Source organism: Physeter macrocephalus, chromosome 12 (assembly GCF_002837175.3).
Source record: "Physeter macrocephalus isolate SW-GA chromosome 12, ASM283717v5, whole genome shotgun sequence".
Classification (NCBI taxonomy): domain Eukaryota; kingdom Metazoa; phylum Chordata; class Mammalia; order Artiodactyla; family Physeteridae; genus Physeter; species Physeter macrocephalus.
The window spans coordinates 10,838,265-10,863,271 of NC_041225.1; the positions used below are offsets into that span (position 1 = coordinate 10,838,265).

General features: G+C 43.8%; 1 protein-coding gene across 6 annotated transcripts in view; it reads right to left on the bottom strand.

Annotated features, from left to right (window-relative positions):
- The window catches only part of REEP1 (receptor accessory protein 1), a 125,408-nt gene that overhangs the window by 48,792 nt on the left and 51,609 nt on the right, over positions 1 to 25,007 (bottom strand). For all 6 annotated transcript variants that reach the window (XM_055088867.1, XM_028496709.1, XM_055088866.1 and 3 more), the window contains exon 2: positions 14,697 to 14,769. In XM_055088867.1, coding sequence (XP_054944842.1) covers positions 14,697 to 14,769 — 73 coding nt within the window. The remainder of the gene's footprint in view (positions 1 to 14,696; positions 14,770 to 25,007) is intronic.

A 25,007-nucleotide genomic window follows, 5' to 3' on the forward strand; every position in this document is an offset into this window, starting at 1 on the left:
CATGTGGGAAAGCCCCATAGTCCCTCCCAGAAACTGGATCTTTTCTTTTAATCTCCCCCATGTGACCATCCTTTTCCATTTCTACTGTCTCTCTTCCCCAGTTGAGGCCTTGGTCCCCTCTCTCCTGAACTACTGCAGGGGTCTCCTGACTGCTTCCCTGTCTCTTGGCTTTCCCCTCACCAATCCATTCTACAAACTATCCCCATACTAATCTCCCCAAAAGCATGAACTCAACCTATTAATCCTCCATTTAAAATCTTCTAGCCTGCAGCATAAAGTCCAAATTCCTTAATCTGCTCCTTCTGGCTTTTGGAAATGGTGGGGTAGTTTGTATTGGACTAATCCTCTTGCCAATAACGATAATAAACTCTGAACAAAATATTTTACTTGATTGATTGATTGATTGCCTGCGGCGCCACGCCACACGGCTTATAGGATCTTACTTTCCCGACCAGGGGTCGAACCCGCACCCTCAGCAGTGAAAGTGCAGAGTCCTAACCACTGGGTCGCCAGGGAATTCCCTGAACAAAATATTTTAAAACAACTGTTTGAAGGCTAGAAAAGCTATCAAAAGCTGGCAGAAACTGGAAAGGATCCAACTCTTGAAATAAGGGGACCACACCAGAGTAAATCCATGTTGATGCAGCTAAGGAAACTCCCTAGCTGGCAAATCATGGGGCAGACAGAACTCCAGAAGAAACCCATAGTCTTATTTGCCTGAGGAAGTGGAAAATAGAGTTTGAGACTGCCAATGATGCTGGAAACTGAAAAGGAAAAATCCCCAGTAAGAGGGAAGCCATAAGGGGGTAGGCCCCCAAATCCACATACAAATTCCTTTCAATTTCTTGGCTGGCTCCTGAATTGCACAGAATCAGGTAATATTCCAAGGTGACTGAGTAAAATACAGCTGGAAAACTGAGATTTGAACAGAGATTCAGTTTCTGCCCACTGGAGGAGAAATAGAGCTTGGAGTTCAAGTTCTGCTAAATTAGAAGAGCTTGGTAAACATTTGGGAATTTCCAGTGAAACACCTAAAAGGCCATACTTTAGGAATAAAAATTATACTCTAGGACTAAGAGATTAGCTCTAGGACTAAGAGCAAAACTGAAATACACCTGCCCCAATAAAACGTAAAACCTAGCTGCCACAAGGTCAAGATGATCTGTCAGAATTTAACTGCCTGTGAGAACAAAAATTAACATTCTTCACAAGAAGGCAATGCAGATCTAGAGTTCTTATGATGTATTATACATAACAGTCCAATAAACAAGAAAAGCTATATATATGAAGAAACAGGAGAACATACTCCATGGTTAAGAGAAAAACTGGTCAATAGAAACAGATACATATTTGACCTAGATTTTATAATTAGCAAAGACTTTAAAAAGTATAAATGTGTGTTGAGACAACTAGATATTCACATGTGAATGAAGATGGACTTCTACCTCACACCATATACAAATAATAAACTTAAAATGGATTAGGGACCTAAATGTAAGAACTCTTACAAGAAAACACAGGAGTAAATTTTTGTGACCTTGGATTAAACAATGTTTTCTTAGATGTGACATCAAAAACACAAGCAATGAAGGAAGAAAATAGATAAATTAGACTTTGTCAAAATTTAAAACTTTTGTACTTCAAAGGATACCATCAAGAAAGTGAAAAGACAACCCACAAAATGGGAAAAAATATTTGCAAATCAATATCTGATATGGTATTTGTATCCAAATAATAAAGAACTCATACAACTCAATAATAAAAAGACAAAACCCAACTTAAAATGTGCCAAGGGCCCATGTCTTTTAGAAAATGAATCAATAATTAATAAATCCAATACCCATTTATGATAAAAACTCTCAGCAAAGGAATAGAGGGGAACCTCCTCAATTTGACAAAGAACATCTACAAAAAACCCTACAGCTAACATCACACTTAATTGTGTGAAATTAGATGCTTTCCCACTAAGATCAGAAACAAGACAAAGAGGTCCCCTCTTAACACTCCTATTCACTATCATACTGGGAGTTCTAGCTAATGCAATAAGATAAGAAATGAAATAAAAAGTATACAGACTGTGAAGAAAGGCATAAAACTGTCTTTTTTTCAGATGGCATGACTGTCTATATAGAAAACCTAAAAGGACTGACAAAAACAAAACCAAAACACCTGGAACAAATGAGCAATTATAGCAAGGTTTGAGGACACAAGGTTAATATATAAAATAATCATATAAAAAATATAAAAACCAATTGCTTTCCTATATGCCAACAATGAACAACTGGAACTTGAAATTTAAAAGAAAAATAACATTTATATTAGCACCAAAAAAATTTAATTACTTAGGAATATACCTAACAAAATATGCAAAAGCTCTGTATGAGGAAAACCACAGTACTCCGATGAAAGAAATCAAAGAAGAGTTAAATAAATGGAGAGATGTTATATGTTCATGGATAGGAAGACCCAATATTATCAAAATGTCAGTTCTTCCCAACTTGATCTATACATTCAATGTAATCCCAATTGAAATGCCAGCAAATTGTTTCGTGGACATCAACAGATTAATTCTAAAGTTTATATGGAAGAGCAAAAGACCTGAATAGCCAATATGATACTGAAGAAGAAGAACAAAGTCAGGGAACTGACACTATCTAACTTCAAGACTTACAATAAAGCTACAATAATCAAGACAGTGTGGTATTAGTGAAACTACAGATATATATATCAGATAGACTAGACAAATAGAATAGAGCCCCAAAACAGACCACATAAATATAGTCAACTGATCTTTGACAAAGGAGCAAAGGCAGGGGCTTCCCTGGTGGCTCAGTGGTTGAGAATCCGCCTGCCGATGCAGGGGACACGGGTTCGCGCCCCGGACCGGGAACATCCCACATGCCGCGGAGCGGCTGGGCCCGTGAGCCATGGCCGCTGGGCCTGTGCGTCTGGAGCCTGTGCTCCGCAACGGGAAAGGCCACAACAGTGAGAGGCCCACCTACCACAAAAAAAAAAAAAAAAAGGGAGCAAAGGCAAATCGATGGAGAAAAGAGTCATTTCAATAAATGGTGCTGGGAACAACTGGATATTTGCATTAAAAAAATTTGATAGATGTAGGCATTGATCTTACATCTTCCACAAAAATTACTCAAAATGGATCACAGACCTAAATGATAGATGCAAAATTATAAAATTTCTATAAGATAACACAGGAGAAAATCTAGGTGACCTGGAGCTTGTCAATGAATCTTAATACATCACCAAGAGTGACCCATGGAAGAAAAAAACTGATAAGTTAGACTTCATTAAAATAAAAAACTTCTGCTCTGCAAAAGACATTGTTAAGACAATGAAAAGACAAGCCACAGACTGGGAGAAAATATTTGCAATACATATATCTGAAAAAGGACTTGTATCCAAAATATATAAAGAATACTTAAAACTCAACAACAACAAAAATAACGCAATTTTTAAAATGGCAAAAGATCTGAAAGACACCTCACCAAAGAAGATATTCAGCAACTTATTAACAAATATTTTGTTATAAAAGCTAAATTTTTCTTCTGTCACCACTTAACAAGACACTTATCCTAGGAGAAAAAGGGTGGGTTCAATATTATTTTCTTTAAAAAGTAGAAATATGTTAAATAATCTATAGGAAAAGGTACATATAATGAGTGAAGAGATGGGAGATTTCAAGAGAAAGAGGAAAATTTTTAAAAAGAACTAAACAATATCCTAGAACTGAAAAATACAATATCTGAAAAAAAATTTTTTTTTAATTATTGAATGGAATTTATAGCAGCTTGGACACAAAAAAAGATTTGTGAACTTGAAGACAAGACAAGAGAGTCAACCAGGCTGAAGTCTAGATTGGAGGAGGGCAGGTGCGGAATGAAGAGTCTCAATACCTGTGGAAGAGCATCAAGCAGTCTAACACACATGGAATAGGAATTCCAGAGGAGAGGAAAAAGAGAATTGGACAGAAAAATTATCTGAAGAAATATCGACTGAAAATTTCCAAAATTTGACCAAAATATCAAACCCACAAGACCATGGAATCCAATGAATTGAAGCAGGATAAAGAAGAAAACCACACCTAGCCACATCATAGTAAAACTGCTAAGAAGCAAAGAGAAAATCTTAAGCAAGGGAAAAAAGACATTACATACAGGGGAATGACAATAAGAATTATAACTGACTTTTTATCGGAAACAATGAATACCAGAAGAAAATGGAATAACATCTTTAAAGTGCTGAAAGAAAAAAAAAAAGTGTCAACCTATAATTCTATACCCAGCAAAAATATCTTTCAAACATGAAGGCAGTTCTGGTGAATCTCCATTGTCTTTGTGACTCTGAAACATGTGGCACAATAAATTAGAGGCCTTCTCTATTTAGAAAAACAAGACAGTCCCCTGGAAACAAGGCTGGCTTAGTCCATCAAAAGAAACTACTATCTAAGATGCTACATGCTACCAAGGTTATCTGCAGCAGAACAGGCTCCTTATCAGGGAGCAAACAAGACCTAGTCCAGCTGTAAAGTCCATGGCATACTGGGGCCCAAGATCCAGGAATTCCCAACACTGGTATCCAGATACACTGCCAGGAGCCTGAATTCCCTCTCTGGAGGCTTTTTCTGTTTAGTGTTCAAACCACACTCTAGTATCTTTGGTTAAAAACAAAGGAAAATGACAACAACAATAAAAAATATATTTTTCCTTGACACAACCCTTAGATACAAACTTCTCCAGTGGGTCACCTACACTTGCAGTGTCTACTTCCTCATCCCTCACTTACTCAGTGCACTGCATCCATTACATCAAAACTGCCCTCACTGGGGTCTTTGTAACATATTTCAAGGGGTTGTAAGGGACCCTTTTTCAGTTTTTCACTTGACTTGCTTGACTTTTCAGCTAGATGTGAAACTATCACTTACTGAAAAGCTCTCGCAACACTACCTGATTTCCCTCTCAACTTTCTGGCTACTTCTCAGGCTCATCAATACCTCCCCAGGGCTTTGTTCTTGACATCCTCTTCTAACCCTAGACTAGACATTCTCCCTGAAGGAAGTTCTGCATTCTTCACCTAACACAGCCAATGAATCACGAAGTTCTGTCACTTCCACCCTCTTATTTCTCTTGAACTTATCTTTTCTCCATCCCTCTACCATTACTTCAGACCACCACCATCTCCTGCCTAGAACAAAACTACAGCATTTGATTGGTTTTTATACCTCTACCCCCTTCCCAATCCGTCCTCCATATTCCAGTCAGAATGATCCAAATTTGATGATTCTCCTTCCTAGCTTAAAGCCTTCAATAGCTCCTTATTGTTGTTACAATAAGGCCCAAATTCCTTAAACTGGCTTACAAGTCCTTGCATAAATGGACATTGATTACCTCCACCAAAAATTCTCCTCCTCATACATACCTTCTCGAATTTTCCACTCCAATTATAACTCTTTCAGTTTCCTAATAGAGCATCTTCTTTTGCCTCCAGATTTCAGCCCTCAGATATCAACTTAACTGTCATTTCCTCCAGGAAGTGCCCAAAGTTTACGTATCCTCTCCTTTCTTCCTCCCATGGTATCGTACATGTTCCCTGTCATAACACTTACCACTCTGCATTGAAAGTACCTGTTTATTCTGATGTTTTTCTTCCTACATTGTAAGTTCCCTGAGAGTAGAAACCAGTTCTTCTTGCACATCATTATATCTTTTGTACCCAAAACAGTTCTTGGCACATAGTAGGTTCTAGGTGAATACGTTTTAAATGCCTGGATTAGAATGTTGGGTGTTGTGAATGGAAAAGAAAGAATGGTCTCAAAAAGGTTGAGATGGAATATACTTTGGAAAATACTGGTCTAGGTGGCTTTTTGAGAAGACAAAATTAGATAGCTTGCAAAGCAACAGATGCTCCCCATGAGATGGATGGCTAGGTATACACGGGATGGTCCTGGTAAAGCCAGGGCATGAGTGACCGATAGTTATGGAGCCTCTCACACTAGCAAGAAAGTAAAGAGCGAGCCAATTTAGGGAGAAGAAGCTAAGCTCCATGAGGCAGAGGACAGTCTGAGGGTCCCAGAGGACATCCAAGAAGAATGCCCAACAGGCCTCTGGAAAGGCAAAACTACATCTCAGGAGGGGGGATGGGGATGAAGACAAAGGTGAGGGAGCCAAGGCAGAGAGAAGGCTGGAAGTGTTAGCCTAAAAGAAGTTTCCATCATGTACTCCTCCACTTTAAAACACTTTCATGCAGAAGGACGGGTCTGAGAATGACTCACTGAGCTTAACAAGGTAAATGAAATACTGGTGACTCATTCATGGAAACCATAAATAAATTACCTGGAAATGGTTTTCCCCACTAGGCCTCGGAGAAACCAAATGTAAGTTATTTTTCCAAGATTTGAAATAGAACTTGCCAGGTTTGAGGGATTCTACCCAAAATTCCCTGCGAGATGAGGGGGAGCTTGGGTGGGCTAGCATCCAAAAAAGAGACAGAAAGTTATTGCTGATTTGCGAGGTTATCACTGGGGGCAACTCTGGAGTGGACAGTTGACAGCATAACTGGGAACTCCCTCTGGACTGGTCAAGCACAGGAATGAGAAAATAGGAGAGCAGTGGTAACCCTAGGCCATAATAAAGGGTGGGAAGCAGAGCTTGTGGACCTTCCATGAGCCACAGAGGTGGGCTGAGACCCCACAGCCCATCAGACCCTGCTCCCAGGGCTCCTGCGAGCCTGCAAAAGGCCTCCCCCATGAGTTGTGGAGACAGCAAACTCAGCCACCTCTTAGCCTTGCCTCACCTTTAGCCTCCCCGATGCAGTCACACTAATATTTCTTGAGCCTCTCACACTCCCTCCTGCATCCGGGCCCTGCTTCAGCCTCATGGGGAATTCCCTACGCCAAATGACTGAGAAAGGACAAACGTGAGCCTGGTTGACACATGAGTCTGCACCATCCGCTGGCACGAGCTCACAGTGGACAACTGTATAGTCAGGGGTGACCTGGAGAGAGTGGGGAAGGAAATTCCCTGCAGGCAGAACTCTGAGCAGCACAGTTAGCCTGGAAGGAGAAATGTCCTGAGGTAATACATCTATACAGTCACCAGGTTTATTAACTGTATTTTCTTATTTCCTGTAGTCTTGATGCTGTGACATCTGGGGTCCTGCTGACTGGAGAGAGACTGGCCCCTCTAGGACTAGCTAATTCTTGAGACATTCTTGCCCCAGAGCAAACATGCAAACTGACCAATCCAGGATCCATACTCCAAACTACCTCGTTTATGGAGCTCTCGTAGGTTGAGCCAATACTTCCCAGCCCTAAAATCATCCCAGGACCTGGTACCAGATAACTAGAGGCAGCCCCCACACCCCAGAGCCTGCTGAAATTATTCCAACTAGCCAGTTCTAAGCTTGCTTACTCTGCCTTGCCTTGCCTTTCCCATAGAAACCATGATAAAGGTCATTGCCCACATTTCCCCCTCACTTTCCCTCTAACTCCTCGCTGACCCTGGTGCTTCTCCATGTGGCCCTGCATGGTGTGCTGTGCCTCCTACTTCCAGGGAACTGTGAGTAAAAGCTTCTTCCTCCATGAGCCATATCTGTGTCTGCATGCCTTACCATACCTGATTAAAACAAACCTGGGATACATTTTAAAACACCAGGTAAGAATTTGGATAGATGATGAGGTACTTGGAAGGGACAAGACTGAGCGATTGGTGTTGAGGTGGTTTGGAAATTATACGAATGGGCCCACAGAATGCAAATATTTGTGGTTCTTGTTAATGCTCACCAAAAGGTCCTGATGGCAGAGGAGGCTCTTGGTAATCAGGTGGATGAGATGACCAGCCCTATGGATGTCTATGAGCCTTTTACCTCAGCATGATATTGCATGTTCAATGGGCTCATGGACCAGTGGTCATGTAGACAGAGGGAACACATGGGCTCAGCAATGTCCATCCCTCTCACCAAGGGCCACCTGGCCATGACCCTGCTCAGACACCAAGTTGCCAGCAGTAGTGACTAAGTATCTCTAGGACAGTACCGTATCTTAAGGCACCAGCCAGCATCCTGGGAGCAGGCTCATCATAACAAGCCCCTTCCTTCATAGAAAGGGCAGCATAGACTCTTTTCTGGAATATTCATTTATTGGGTATGTGGACTTGCTTTTCCCACTGCCATGTTTCTGGCAGCCATACAGCAAGCTGTGGACTGAGTGAGTGCCCTTCTCATTTTGATGTATCCCAACATTGCTTCTGACCAAGGGCCCTCTTTTACAGCAAAAGAAATATGACAATAGGCTGATGTTTTGGGGAATCACTGATCTAATCATGTACTCCAGAGCCCTGAGGCAGCTGGCCTTATACAATGCTACAAGAGCTTTGGAGAGTTCCAGAAAAGAATCAGGTGGGAGTCAGCATTCTGTGAGGTGATAATGCTGTCCTAGAGGATGCAGTTTCCTTTCTGAACTAGTGACCAACACAAGGTACTGCATCTTAGCCAGAATCTAAAGGTTCAGGAACCAAGGAAATGAGGGTGGTGTTTCTTATGATTAAGCCTAATGCTAGCTCCTTGTAACTCAAAGTGTGGTTCATGGGCTGGCACCACTGAAAACTCCTAGGAGCTTGTAGAATCTCAGGCCCTACTCCAGAGCTAATGGATCAGAATCTGCATTTTAATAAAACTCTCTATTTATTCATATGCATGTTAAAGTTTGAGAATCACTGGTCTAACCCACTCACAACACTTCTGCTTCTCTTCCTCAAACCTCTGAGCTCTGCTTTTTAATAATTTTAGTACTCAAAAGATGGATGCTTCCATGAGGGATATAAAATGGTTCTGATGAAGTGGAAGCAGAGACTAGAAGGTCACCTGGCCATTTCAAGACCACCATGCCACTAGGAAATAGATAATAAAGGGACTCATGGGCTTTCATGGGGTGACTGATCCTGCTTATCAAAGGGAACTAGAGTTGCTATTACACAATGTGGCAGGAAGGAGGGTGGATGGAATTTAAGGGTCCTCTAGGGGATCCCCTAGTATTGTCTTATTCAGAGGTAAAGTCAATGGATCACTACTACAACCCTACACAGGTAAGACTACGAAGGCCTCAGATTCCTCAGGAATGAAGATTTAGGCCACACACTTGGAGAAGAAACCACACTGAAGGCACAGGGGAGCACTGATTGGATGGTGGAAGAGGGAAGTAATAGGAAAAGGTGTGAAAGACTTTGAAATGGGTGTCCTGTGGAATGCTAGGTGCTGTCCAGAGCAGCCTTCCGAGTTATTTAATTCTGCAGGTGTCTTGTTTTACAACGTCTTTGAGTTATTTTGCAACTTTGTAAGTTACAGAAAACTGATTACAATGCAAATAATTTAGTCTATAGATGTGCCAAAGAATTTTGTCCAATGGAGGTACAATTGGGTCCAATGGCCCTACTTCCCAAGAAATCAGTTGAATATCTATGAACAAATTCATTTGGTCATTCCTCAATGCTTATATATATCTGTTCTTTGGAGTCTCCTTTGAACTGTTTTTTAACACCTTACTGGTTCCCTCATTACTTAATGAGTTAAGTAAAATTTTCAACATGTGTCAATTTTATATTTGTACAAGAATCATTATTTTACCCTTTTAAAAATCATCTTTTAACAAAAGATATAAATACCAACTATGAACTCATGACCACTTGCCTAAATAAGGACTGTGCCTTCTATCCCTTTTCTTCTTTCCTGTGTTATGTATAGATTTAAATATTTTAACTTATTTTATTTTTATTTATTCTCCTTCTCCCCCTAATATAGTATATAGGGTGTATCAGTGATGGTTCACTTGACAATTTAATTTTTAGAGTGTTGAATATTAAGGTTAGATCCTGTCAGAGCCGGAGGATACTGGATCTGGAGCTGGACTCAGATGAAGAATTGGATTTAGCAAGCATCAATAAATGAGTGATAGAGAATTCTTGTTGGAAGGTTATTTTTCTCTTTCTTTTTGGCTGAGCTGGGTCTTTGTTGCTGCGCGCGTGCTTTCTCTAGTTGCGGCAAGTGGGGGCTACTCTTCATTGCGGTGTGCGGGCTTCTCATTGCAGAGGCTTCTCTTGCTGCGGAGCACGGGCTCTAGGAGAGTGGGCTTCAGTAGTTGTGGCTCGCGGGCTCTAGAGCACAGGCTCAGTAGTTGTGGCTCACGGGCTCTAGAGCGCAGGCTCAGTAGTTGTGGTGCACGGGCTTAGTTGCTCTGTGGCATGTGGGATCTTCCCGGACCAGGGCTCGAACCCGTGTCCCCTGCATTGGCAGGCGGATTCTTAACCACTGTGCCACCAGGGAAGTCCCTGGAAAGTTTTTTTTAAAAGTCAAAACCTGGGTAAAAAAGTGGATGTGGATGTTGTGCAGCCCAAGAAGTAACTGTAATATAGATCATTATACTATATATTTTCATATATATAATATACAGGCATACCTCGTTTTACTGTGTTTTTAATGCACTTTGCAGATATTGTGGTTTTTTGGGGTTTTTTTTTACAAAATGAAGGTTTCTGGTTAAGCAAGTCTATTGGTGCCATTTTCCCAAAAGCATTATCTTTTAATAAACGTGTGTATAGTGTTTTTTTAGACATAATGCTATTGCACACTTAATAGACTACAGCATAATGTAAACACAACTTTTTTTTTTTTTTTCTTTTTTTTGCAGTACTTGGGCCTCTCACTGTTGTGGCCTCTCCCGTTGCAGAGCACAGGCTCCGGACGCGCAGGCCCAGCGGCCACGGCTCACAGGCCCAGCCGCTCTGCGGCATGTGGGATCTTCCCGGACCGGGGCACGAACCTGTGTCCCCTGCATCGGCAAGCAGGCTCTCAACCACTGCGCCACCAGGGAAGCCCTAAACACAACTTTTATATGCAGTAGGAAACCAAAAAGTTTGTGTGACTCACTTTTTGGTGATATTCATTTTATCGTTGTGGTCTGAAACCAAACGTGCAGTATCTCTGAGGGGGTGTGTGTGTGCGCGTGTGTATGTATTTTTTTTAAACTACCAGCATCCAAAGCTTTCTCATTTGGAGGGTGTCTCCCAGCATGCAGGTCTTTATGGGAGGCAAGGCCTATTATCCAGGCTTGGAAAAATCAAATGCCCCTATCCAGGGTTTTGAATCTTCATGAAATGTTCCAAAGCCATGGGCAGCTGGCAGCCAGTTCCATGGTGGTGACCTGGGCAGCAGCTTCCTAACCAGACCCTTCCTGAGGTATAAGCTTGGCTGTCACCAGCCTTCTCAGATCTTCCCCAATTTCTGAATATCTTTCCTCAGGCTTCTAGTTAATCCTACAAATTCCCATAAATTCCTTTCTGTTTAAGTTTTTGTCTCAAAACCTTGACTAGTGCAGTAAGTTTGGAAAGACATAAAAAGCTATGAACGTCAAGAGCAGTGTTTCTCAAATTGAGGATCTTGTTAAAAATGCCAATTTTTATTCAGGAGGTCTGGGTAGGGCTTGAAACTCTGCATTTCTAACTAGCTCCCGGGTGATGTTGATAATGCCGGTCCACAGACCACACTTTGGGTGTTGAGAACAACAGCACTGTACGTGGGACTTCCCTGGTGGTCCAGTGGTAAAGAATCCGCCTTCCAATGCAGGGGATGCGGGTTCGATCCCTGGTCAGAGAACTAAGATCCCACATGCTGAAGCCCGTGCACCACAACTACTGAGCCCACACGCCTCAATTAGAGAGCCCATGTGCTGCAAACTACAGAGCCCATGTGCTCTGGAGCACTTGCGCCACAACTAGAGAGAAGCCCGCCCACCGCAACAAAAAATCCCACGTGCCAAAACTAAGACCCAACACAGCCAAAAAAATAAAGAAAATAAATAAATATTTTTTTGAAAAAATGAAGCACTGAATGCTTGTAGAGAAGTGGCTGGAAAGTAGGGAGAGCAAGATCAAGAAGGTTCAACACTGTCTAATGGAGTTTGGACTTCATCCTGCAGGTAATAAGCAGCCATGAAAGAATCCAGGGGGAGTAAAATGAATAGATTTCCATTTTTCAAAGGCTTGTACAAGTGATGTAGACAACAGAGCATGAGATGAGGGACAGGAGGTAGAGGAACCAGTTAGCGGTATGGCAGGCAGAATAACAGCCCCTGCGCCTCAAATGTCCTCGTCTTAATCCCCAGAACCTGTGAGTATATTTCATTCTAAGACAAATGGGACTTTGCAGTTATTAAGTTAAGGACTTTCAGATGGGAAGATTATCCTGGATTATCCAGGCAGACCCAATGTATTCACATGATCCTTACAAGTGGAGAACCTTTCCTGGCTGCGGTCAGAGGGAGACAGGATTACGGAAGAACGGTGGGAGATGCAATGCTGCTGCTTCCAAAGATGGAGAAGGAGGCTCGCGCCAAGGAAGGCATGTGGCCTCCAGGAACTGGAAAAGGCAAGGAAATGGACTCTCCCCTACAGCCTCCAAAAGGAGGCTTGATTTCAACCCAGTGAGACCCATCCAGCTTCTGACCTCCAGAACTGTGAGATAATACATTTGTGGGGGTATTTTTGTTTTGCTTTGTTTTGTTTTTGGCTGCATCGTGCAGCTCGTGGGATCTTAGATCGCTGACCAGGGATTGAACCTGTGCCTCCTGCAGTGGAAGCCTGGAGTTCTAACCACTGGACCACCAGGGAAGTCTCGCATTTGTGTGCTTTTAAGCCACTAAATTCATGGTAATTTGTTACCGTGGCAATAAAAAAATAGAATACAGGACGCCACTGTGGCATTCCAGGGAACGATGATGAGAGCCTCATTGAAGAGAGAGGCAGCACAGAAGGAGAGACCCGGTTTGAAAGATTATAAGGAGGATAGAAAAGAAGGGTCAGAGTCACCACCTGGGCATCTGGGTGGGGATGGGTGGTGAGGAAGAGACAGGAGTTAAAGGAAGTTTCCAGGTTTCTCTCTTGGACAAATGGGTCTGTTGGTCAAAAGGAGGGAAAGAAGTGAGCGTGAATGCGTGTGGGAGAAAGCATGTGAGCGTGCACGCAAGTGTATGAGTTGAGCACGTGTGAAAAAGCGCAGGAAAAGGAGGCAGGTCTCCCGTAATACCATTGGGTGCCTTGCTTCCAGTTCCATTTTTACCGAGAAACTGTCTAATCTTAGCTCTCAAGCTTTCCCTCCCGGGAAAAGCACGTGCTCACCGCCAACACAAACAGCTGCTCTGCTTGTCAGTTATATTTTTCAGTTTAAATTAATGATTGCCGTTCTAGTCATAAACCAGGCTCCTGTGAGTTTAGATACAGCAAAACAATTCACCAGGGTTTGCTCTCTCCCGGATGAGCGGACAGCATTGAGTTTCTACCTCTGCAAATCGGAGGATCAGACCTTGAACTGCGGTGACCCCTGCTTTGCTTCCCTTCCTGGCACAGCGTCCCCCCTCCCCAGGCTGGAAGCAGTCGGGGAAAGGGAGACCTGGAGGAGGCTGCCCAGTGCTTTCCCCTGGGCCGAGTCCATTAGGAATCATGAGGTTCTGTGCTTGCAACTTAACAGCTATCTATAGTTCACACTCTGAGATTCCTTCACAGACATGCTGGGGACCCAGCCTCCACAGAACACACCCCGTCTGGATCCCCTGCTTCGTAGCAAATGCAAGCCAGGCAAGCAGTTCTAGGAAACTCAGAGAGTAGGTGTAGGCAGCTCTGGTTGAGCTGATCTGGAGGTGGCTGGTTTCATCCTAAAGACATCCTGGGAAAGCTGAGAACTTCCAAACCTGCTTTGAATGATTTCTTTGCCTGGGCCTAACTTGCCAAGTGACCTCTTCTGAGTAAAAGCAGAGCAAGGACCCTTTGTCCCTCACAACACTAGGCGCTAGGATTGTTGATATCCACCCACTGCTCAGATGAGGAAACCGAGGCTCTTGGAAGTTAAGATTCTTGTCAAGCGTTGTGTCAATCAGACATCAGAGCCAGGACTTGACTTCAGTCTCTTGATGACAAAAATCTGTATCTTTTGCACTTCGACCTGGGATACTGTCAGCCACCCCCGACACGTCTTCATCAATCAAGGTGTGGTCTGACGGTTCTCCTGCCCAGAGGTGCCCAGCACATTTAGGGCTGTGACTGGGGCACCCAAATCACACAATCCTCCAACGAGCAAGTACTCCTAATCCCCTGCCCGTGCGTTCAGCCCTCTGCGAGGTGCAGTGGGAAACAGTCATAGGACGATGGTAACTCCTGCCCTCTAAAAGCTTATAAAGCAACAGGGCTTAAACAGTGGGATGCTCAAATCACAGAACCGGCATATGGGGATCAGCATTGCTAGGCAGGGTCCGCTGGACTTTAGGACCTGAGCTCCTGCCCCCAATGCCAGACTGTCTCCCAGTAACGCTGCTTTCCAGGCCAGACAAGGACACTGAGGCTCAGAGAGATGAAGTCACTCTTCCAAGGCCATAGAGTGGCCTGTGGCCACTGGGGCCTCCAATTCCAGGTGCCATTTCCTCTTGCCAGGCCTCCCGGCTCTGCTCACTTCCACACTCTAGTTCTAAAGAGGAGGTCTAGCCGGGAGAGGACTCCTGGGTCACACCCAGCAGGTCGCCGTACTGCCCTGCCCCCAGTACCCACCAAAGAGGGCATCTGCGCCCCGCCCCTGCACTTCACGCCCAGCTCCCCCCATCTAAGCCCATCACCACCACCACCCCGCCCCCCAAAAGTGCTACTTACATATTCTTTAATGTCCTTCGATTTCACAGCCTTGTAGGAAGAATACGCAGGGTAAAGGGTGCCAAATATTAGCCTGGCGGGGAGAGAGAGGGGAAAAAAGAGAAATGTGATTTTCATTCATCCTATCTGATGGAAAATGTCATCTTCGATGCAAGAAGCATCCTCCAAGCTACAGAAAATGCTGCTGTGAGGCTTGATTAATTTTTCTGAATGCCCTGAAGGTTTTCTGCTCATGGCTGGGACATGCTTAGGAACCTCTATGTCCTCTTACAGCTCCACACCGACCTCCTTCAATCTGTCATTTGGCAACACAGCAGGGTGGTTTGAGGTCATGAAGCCAAAAATGGGGCCATCCTCTGGAAAGGCCGAAATTACATCTGGGGAGCAAGATAAGACAGCTAAGGGGACAAACGAGTGGTCTGAAAGGAAGCAAGAAATTTAAGAAAGAGAGGGATGGCCACAGTGCCAAAGACACAGGCAGCTTGGGGAAGCCCACTGGATTCCGTCACAAGCCAGCTCAGAGAGGGGGGTCTCCCCAACACCCCCATGCTGTCCTGCCCCCTAAGCAGTATTCTCAGATACCAGGGAGAGTCTTCCTTCCTCTGGGAGCCTTTCCTGACCTCAGCACCCCCTGAAGATTAGGTTCCTCTCCTGTTCTTCACTGCCACTCCCTGGATAATCCCCTTGCTTAGCCCTTATCCATACCACATGCAATGGTTTATTCAATGTCTGTCTCTCCCACAAGACTTTTAAGTTCCACAAAGTCGAGGATGGTGTCTATCTCGCTCATGTAACCACACCCCCTGGGCCTGGTAAGTGCTCAGTAAATATGTGTTCACTCTGGGAAGTTTCAGAGAGTGGTGAAGCAAAGGCCAGGGCCATCCAGGGGACACTCGTGACCTTGGGACTGAGGTCTCCGCAGCAAGGGGATGCCAGATAGCACTGGTCTGATTCAGCAAAGCCTCGGGCACAACACCACAGGCTCCAGAGAAATAAACACACCGTCCTTTGGCACAGATGCCCTGCTTATTGGCCACATCTGCTAGGGTGGTGTCCAGCCCCTGCCCTGAGGCAGCGTGTGAACAGCAGAAGAGACAGGTGGAAAATGCATCTCGACCCAATGGCCCACGGATCTGCTCCTCTGTGAACCCCTATGGCCAAGAACATCTCCTGAGCGGTCACAGAGGTGGGAAGCATGGGCACCCGGACAAGGGAGGCCAGTGCTCCGTCCGTCTGCTGGACTCGCATGTGAAGTGGCTGCCAGCATCCCCCCACCTGGTTCCCTTTTATTTATTTATTTTTTTGCGGTACGCGGGCCTCTCACTGTTGTGGCCTCTCCCGTTGTGGAGCACAGGCTCCGGACGCGCAGGCTCAGCGGCCACAGCTCACGGGCCCAGCCGCTCCACGGCGTGTGGGATCTTCCCGGACCGGGGCTCGAACCCGCGTCCCCTGCATCGGCAGGCAGACTCTCAACCACTGCGCCACCAGGGAAGCCCTCACCTGGTTCCCTTTTGACAGCACAGGGACAGCAAGATGAATCTGCTTTCCAGTCTCTAAAAGCTCTGAAACACTGACATGTAAGGGAGCAGACTCAGTATTTCACTGCCCAGGGGAGGGAGAATGGGATGAAAATGGCAAGTTCTTCTAAATCTTTTTGGGTTTTTTTTTGCAGTACACGGGCCTCTCACTGTTGTGGCCTCTCCCGTTGCGGAGCACAGGCTCCGGACGCGCAGGCTCAGTGGCCATGGCTCACGGGTCCAGCCTCTCCGTGGCATGTGGGATCCTCCCGGACCGGGGCATGAACCCGTGTCCCCTGCACCGGCAGGCGGACTCTCAACCACTGCGCCACCAGGAAGCCCGTTCTTCTAAATCTATTTTGGAGAAAAGAAGTAAGAAATGAAACAGGCCCAAGCCAAAGGGGCTTGGGACTTATGTCCGTTCAGACTGAGTCCCCCTGACAAGGCCCTTCTCCTTCCTGGCCTCCCAGACCCTCCTCCCTCAGCTCCGGACCCTAAGGCCAGCAGCTGTCCCCCAGTGAGCCGGGCTCCAAGCTCACAATCTGTGACTTCCTGCTGTCTCGCTCTTCTGCCTGAATTTTAGTGCATGATCTTCCTACAACCCTTTTATTCCCCCCTGATAAAGTCTCACTAATCCTTTAAGACCCATCTCAAAAGAGCCACTTCTGTGAGTCTTTGATCACTTGTCCCTCAGAATTTTCTTGACACTTGTTAAGTCTATTACAGTCCTTATGTAGTAGTTTCAATTAAAAAAAAATTAAAATAATGATATTAATACCACTGAGTACTCACTAATGCCAGGCACTGCTCTACAGCCTGTATATTCTCTCAATTCTCTCGACACCCATACGGGATAAGAATTCTTACTACTCCATTTTACAGACTAGGGACTAGGGCACTGAGGCCCAAAGAGACACAACAGCCAGGAGCCGAGCTGGGATGTGACCTGGGTAGCCAGACGACAGGCTTACTGTCTTCTCCCAGGGCTGCCTGGGCTGGCTAAGTCAGACCATCCAGTCCTGGGTGATTAGTGGGGTCCCTAGCACCTCACACAGCCCTTGCCCAAGTGGGTGCCGGACACATGTCTGATGGGTGAATAAATGTCAAACGATTGCAATCTCTCTCCAAGGAACCAGCCCACTTGAGAGATTCACATGACTCCTCTCTACAAGGTCAAGAGGAAAGCGGTAAAATTCTTAGAAAGATCTAATGCTGCTTAAGAGCTCAAAGTCGGCTCAGGAGCGGGAAGGGAAGGCTCGAGTGCCATTCTCTAGAGGGGAGACGGGGCTCTGTGCTAACACACTCCTCCCAGTTTTCTGTGAATGGAGCCTTGCCCGGCACCTCAGAGCACGGAGCTCTTCACCCACCCTCCTCCTTCCCACTGCCATTTACTGCTACCCAGAAGGCCCCTCCCCAACTTACTGCCTCCATCTATCTGCCTGCTGCATTCCTCCTATCTTTGCCCTAATTCCTCCTGCTGGTCCAAATTAGGGGCCTTCAGCCGGGTTGCCTCTCCCACCTCCTCCACAGCTGCTGTGGAGGGACCATGAGCCTCATGTGAATTCTACCCTCCAAGACAGTGGTTCCCAACTGGGGGTGATTTAGCTGCCTGGGGGACATCCGGGCAATGTCTGGAAACTGGTTGTCACAGCTGAGAGAACGCTATTGGGGGCTTCCCTGGTGGCACAGTGGTTGAGAATCTGCCTGCCAATGCAGGGGACACGGGTTCGAGCCCTGGTCTGGGAAGATCCCACATGCCGCGGAGCAACTGGGCCCGTGAGCCACAACTACTGAGCCTGCACGTCTGGAGCCTGTGCTCCGCAACAAGAGAGGCCGCGATAGTGAGAGGCCCGCGCGCTGCGATGAAGAGTGGTCCCCGCTCGCCACAACTAGAGAAGGCCCTCGCACAGAAACGAAGACCCAACACAGACAAAAATAAATAAATAAATAAATTTTAAAAAATAAAATAAAAATTAAAAAAAAAAAAAAAGCTATTGGTATCTAGTGGCTGGAGGCCAGGGATGCTGCTAAACATGCTACAACATACAGGACAGCCCCAATAAAGCATGATCTAGTCCACAGCATCAGAAGTGCCAAGGCAGAGAAATCCTGGTCTAGGGTGATGTTTCCCGGTCCATGGGTCCTGGACCCTTCACCCAACCATCACAGGCAATCTGCCCCAAGTTTTTTAAAAGTGCCCAGAGTCCCAGGCAGACAGCAAATGCAGTCCCAAATGGCAAAGACCATACACCTACCCCATTGGCCAATGTCAGGAAAATGCAACTCTGAAGCTACTTATCACCTTCTGACCAAGGAACAGCGGTATTGCTCACAGGAATTAACGGTTAACTGTGGCACCAGTTATAGTCACCGAGAAGGACTGCCCACCATTTCCCGGAGCCTGGAGTGACTGCAGGGGAGCAACTGTTGGCCTAGGGCTCAGCTACAAGCTGTGGCACCACCGTCACCAACTGGGGCCAAGACTTTTGTAAACCATGAAACGACAGTATCTTCCAGTCTTCTCAGGCATCTTAGTGTTGGGCCAACATTTCCCAATGCCAAATTATCTTGAAAATTAAAAAAAATCAATACTAGCAATATTTTTTTCTGAAATTAATTTTTAAACGTAAAACAACAGGCTTATTTGTACAGTTGTTCATGTTACGATAAAACAAATTGAATTTAAGAAATGGTACACCATAAGAGCAGAAAGTAAGATCTACCCCACCTTGGAGAGGTCTCTGTAGTGTAGTGAATAGGGTATGGGGCTTCGAGGTTGTCTGACAGACTGAATTCAAATTACAGCCCATGCTATGGCAACATGGTGATTTGGCATAGGTTTTAAGCTCTCTCAATCTCAATCTCAATTTCTTTATGTGTAAAAAGGGGAAAAACAATAACTATATCATGGTTTGTTGTATGGATTAAATGAGCCTGAAGAAAAAAAAAAGAAAAAAAAGAAATGGTACACCACATAGGGGCTTCCAGAATACTGAATTTCTTGACCTGGATGGTAGTTATGCAGAGTTTTGCTTTATAATCACAAATGTATATTAAACTGTACACATATGTTCTATGTACTTTTCTGTATGTACATGTTATATATAATTTTTATTAAATAATGTGCCATATTAAAAAAAAGAATTTTCTAACAAATGCTGGAGATGGTGTGGAGAAAAGGGAACCCTCCTACACTGTTGGTGGGAATGTACATTGTTACAGCCACTATGGAGAACAGTATAGAGGTTCCTCAAAAAACTAAAAATAGAGTTGCCATATGATCCAACAATCCCACTCCTATGCATATATCCGGACAAAACTATAATTCGAAAAGTTACATGCACCCCTATGTTCATAGCAGCACTATTTACAATAGCCAAGACATGGAAGCAACCTAAATGTCCATTGACAGATGAATGGATAAAGAAGATGTGGTATATATATGCAATGGAATACTATTCAGCCATAAAAAAGAATGAAATAATGCCACTTGCAGCAACATGGATGGACCTAAAGATTATCATACTAAGTGAAGTAAGTCAGAAAAAGAAAAACAAATACCATATGATATCACTTGTATGTGGAATCTAAAATATGACACAAATGAACTTATTTACAAAACAGAAACGACTCACAGTCATAGAGAACAGACTTGTGGTTGCCAAGGGGGAGAGGAGGTAGGGGAGGGATGGAGCGGGAGCTTAGGATTAGCAGACGCAAACTATTATAATATATATAGAACGGATAAACAACAAGGTCCTACTGCATAGCACAGGGCACTATATTCAATATCCTGGGATAAACCATAATGGAAAAGAATATGAAAAAGTATATATATATATAATACACATATTATATATATATGTATGTATCTGAGTCACTTTGCTGTACACCAGAAACTAATACATTTTAAATCAACTATACTTCAATAAAAAATATTTAAAAAAATGAATTTTCACAAAAGGTCTTCCAAGTCATGAAGGTACATTGTTTCCTCTGAACATTAAAAGGTATTAAAATTTACATTGATTACATTTTGTGCTTTTTGTTCTTAATAACATAAAAATATAGAATTTTTCTTTTTTTTTTTGAAGATGGTAAGGCAGATTTTATTATCAACATAAGTATAGGGATCACTGTAAAGGGGTTTTACAGGGGGGTGGGGAGAAAGACCAAGCTCAACTCCAAATACAGCATGGGCGAGTGGGAATTTATAGCCAAGGAGCACGGTGGGGGTCAGTGGATGGAAAATTACTAAGAGGAAACATCAGGGATGAGGGGTATTCTGGCTAAACCAATCTAACAGATTCTTGCTGAAGACAAGCCAGGGTGATCAGACATCACTGGGTGGGGAAGCGGGGTGGAGGATAAAGAACCTGATCAGACATCTTGGGTGATCAGATATGGGGGCAGGCGGGAGGTTCTTGCTAAAAACAGATTTTACAACAAACTACACGGATAGGCCTAGGAGATGGTTCAGGAACCTGATGAAAGTTTGGTCAAGCAAAGAATTTTTGTCAGTCTCCCTTCTTGTTCAAGGAAAGAAAAGACATTCTCCTTTCCTCTGAATAATACAAGTCCATTTCCTCACTCAGTTGTCTTTTGTTCATTACAGACCGGCTGAATCATCTACTGAGACTTGGTCGTAGAGGATATTTGCTGGGTGGTGCTAGCACTCAGGCATTTAATGAGGGGAGTTGTTATTCCTTTCCAAGTGAATAATATGCTCTTTTCTTTCAGCTTGAATGACATGATACCTGCTCTAAGCAGGGCCTAGGGGCTTCTCTTCATTCTCTAGTTAATCTCCAAGGAGTTACAATTTCATAAGAAGAGAGGTGGGAGGTCTGTTGAAAGCCTGACCCAGCCCCACCTAGGGCTGGGCTCACCAAGCCCAAGAACAGCAGCCACTGGAAGTGGAGGGTCCCAGAGGGTGAGCCCGCACCCGATTCCATCTCAGCCGAGTCTACAGGTTCCCCTTAACACTCTGTCGCCCCTGCCTCTGCCAGCTCCACCATTTCCCAGCCCTGCTGGGGCCCCAGGGCTGGCAGCGATGCACTCTCAGCATTGACGCAAAAAATATACAATTTCTAATTACTGTCCTCTGTAGGTTTTTTCCTCACAGTTTATGAATCAATTTTGATTTATTTCTATGAGAATTAATTTCCAAGACCATTTTTACTCTCTAACAGAAGGGTACTCCTTGGCTCTTGAGCTCCTTTTGGCATTCCAATATGCTACAATTTTTAATATGGGAAAACTTAAAACGTGAGAGATATATTTGAAGTCTCCTATATACTCTTTCCTCATACATTTCTCTCTCTCCTTCCCCCAGATAAGCACCATCTTGAATTTGGTGCTTATCATTCTCACCATGTTTATATCAACTACATAAGCCACGCCTAAACAACAAAAAAAGTATTTATATCTACTTAAACATTATATAAATGGAATCACACTATATGTATTCCACTGAAATTTTTTCACTCAAACTTGTTTTTGAAATTTTTTAAAAGCTATTTATTTATTTAATTTATTTTTTTGGCTGTGTCAGGTCTTATGCAGCACGCAGGATCTTTCATTGTGGCGTGCGGGCTTCTCTCTAGTTGTGGTGCATGGGTTTTCTCTCTCTAGTTGTGGTGTGTGGGCTTCTCTCTAGTGTGGCGTGTGGGTTTTTCTTTCTCTAGTTGTGGTGCGCAGGCTCCAGAGCACGTGGGTTCTGTAGTTTGCAGCACGCAGGCTCTCTTGTTGAGGCGCGCGAGCTCATAAGTTGTGGCACGGGGGCTTAGTTGTCCCGTGGTACGTGGGATCTTAGTTCCCCAACCAGGGATCGAACCTGCGTCCCCTGCATTGGAAGGCGGATTCTTTACCACTGGACCACCAGAGAAGTCCCTGAAGTTTTTTTTTTTTTTTTTTTTGGCCACGCTGCACGGCTTGCAGGATCTTAGTTCCCTGACCATAGATTGAACCCGCACCCTCAGCAGTGAAAGCATGGAGTCCTAACCACTGAACCACCAGGGAATTCCCAGTTTTTGAAATTTTTTTTAATTTGTCAAGCGTATATGTATATAATTGGAAAATATACAGTTGACCCTTGAATAATGTGAAGGTTAGGGATGTCAAACCCCTGCACAGTCAAAAATCCATGTATAACTTTTGATTCCCCCCAAACTTTACTACAAATAGCCTACTGACGACTGATGAAGCCTTACCAATACCGTAAAAAATAAACACATATTTTGTATGTATTATATACTGTATTCTTAAAGTAAGCTAGAGAAAAGAAAATGTTATTAAGAAAACTGTAAGGAAGAGAAAATACATTTAGAATACTGTACTGTGTTTATCAATACCATAAGTTTATGTCATGCTTACAAGATGAATCGTCTGTCAGTACCTACATCAATATTGTCTTATACGATACAAAACACTGTAGATGTTATGTGTATTACTAACACTAGGCATCAAAAATGAAAAGGTAATATGAAAAAGAAATTCATTTTTATTTACAGGTTTAATGATTTGTACATTGATAATAAAGAAGCAGCAATGTGATTGTTTTATGGTAGCCCAGTGTGATAGATAGAATTGCTTCACGGTGGCCTAGCCTATACACTAATGAATGAATTGTTAGACAGTTGATATGGCATACAGTATTACATTAATATGCTTTTTAAAAAATTTATTTATTTTTGGCTGCATTGGGTCTTTGTTGTTGCACTCAGGCTTTCTCTAGTTGCGTTGAGCGGGGGCTACTCTTCGTTGTGGTGGGCGGGCTTCTCATTGCGGTGGCTTCTCTTGTTGTGGAGCACGGGCTCTAGGCATGTGGGTTTCAGTATTGTGGCACACAGGCTCAGTAGTTGTGGCTCGTGGGCTCTACAGTTCAGGCTCAGTAGTTGTGGTGCATGTGCTTAGTTGCTCCGCGGCATGTGGGATCTTCCCTGACCAGGGATCGAACCCATGTCCCCTGCATTGGCAGGCAGATTCTTAACCACTGCACCACCAGGGAACTCCAACAGTAATATTCTTAATACAGGATTGGAAACATTGTTACATTTAAAAAACCCACTTATCTGTGATGATAGGGTGATACATAATTTCTCCAATTATGAGAGAGAGAGGCATACTGCATGATAATGTAATTCTTTAAAAGCAAAGTTATAAAACAGTAAGAAAACACATTATTAATTTATATTAAATATCACACCTTATTTGAGGATAGACTACTATCTACATATATTTTATGCATTCATGACATACCTTTTTGTTAACTTTTTCAATATTTCTAGGCTACATGGTTTGTGAGTTTTTTCAAATTATTGCAAACCCCCCCAAATTTTCCAATATATTTATTGAAAAAAATGTGCATATAAGTGGACCTGTGCACTTCAAACCCATGTTGTTCAAGTGTCAACTGTAGCTCATATTTTTATATTAGAAGAGTGTATTAAAATTTTTTTTTTTTTTTTTTTTACTGAAGGGGTGTCCTACAAAAAAAAAGTTTGGGGATAATAGTCACAGTTCATTTAACCAGCCTTTCATTAATAGATGTTTAAGTTTTTTTCCTGTAATGATTTTAAAATACGTATACAAATTCTTTTTTTTTGACATTCGTTTTTTCGAAAGGTGAAGCTTAATTTAGGTCCCCTTGAATGTGGGCCAGACTTGGTGATTCACCTCCAAAGAACAGACTAAGGTGGAAATGGCAGTGTGTGACTTCTGAGACTATGTCATACAAGACACTGTGGCTTCACCCCTCTCAGATTACTTTCTGTGCAGGACATCAGCTACCATGTTGCAAGGACACACAATCAGCCCTGGAGAGGAAGTGAATCTCTTATCAAAATCCAGCGCCAACACGCCTGTCAAGTGAGGGAGCCATCTGGGATGTGGATCCTTCAACTCTAGTAAAGCCCTCAGATAACTGCAGCCCCCATATAACTTAACCACAGCCGAAAGGAAAAAGCTTGAGCTGAACCATCCTGCTGAAGTTTCCTCAAATTCTTGACCCACAGAAACCATGTGAGATAATAAATGTTTACTGTAGGTTTAACCAGCTAACTTTTTAGGTATTTTGCTGTGTAGCAATAGATACCTAAAATGCTTCTTAGTTTTTATTGTTATAAATACTGCTGTAAAGAAATCTGTGTGTGTTTGTGTGTATTTACATATTGGCACTCTCATATGAATATATTTGTGGGATAAATTTCTGGATATAGAATTACTGATATCACTGAGAAGATGGTGGAAGAGTAAGACGCAGAGATCACCTTCCTCCTCACAGATACATCAGAAATACATCTACACGTGGAACTTCTCCTATAGAACACCCACCGAATGCTGGCAGAAGACCTCAGACCTCCCAAAAGGCAAGAAACTCCCCACGTACCTGGGTAGGGCAAAAGAAAAAAGAATAAACAGAGACAAAGAATAGGGACAGGACCTGCACCAGTGGGAGGCAGCCGTGAAGGCACTCAAGGAGCAGCAACGAACAGTGCTGGACACCCTATGCCCAACAAAGAGCAAGACAGGTCTACAGCCCCATCCATTAGCAGAGAGGCTGCCTAAAATCATAATAAGGCTACCAACATCCCCAAACACACCACCAGACGTGGACCTGCCCACCAGAAAGACAAGACCCAACCTCATCCACCAGAACAGAGGCACTAGTCCCCCCAACCAAGAAACCTACCCAACCCACTGAACCAACCTTAGCCACTGGGGACAGACACCAAAAACAACGGGAACTACGAACCTGCAGCCTGCAAAAAGGAGACCCCAAACACAATAAGATAAG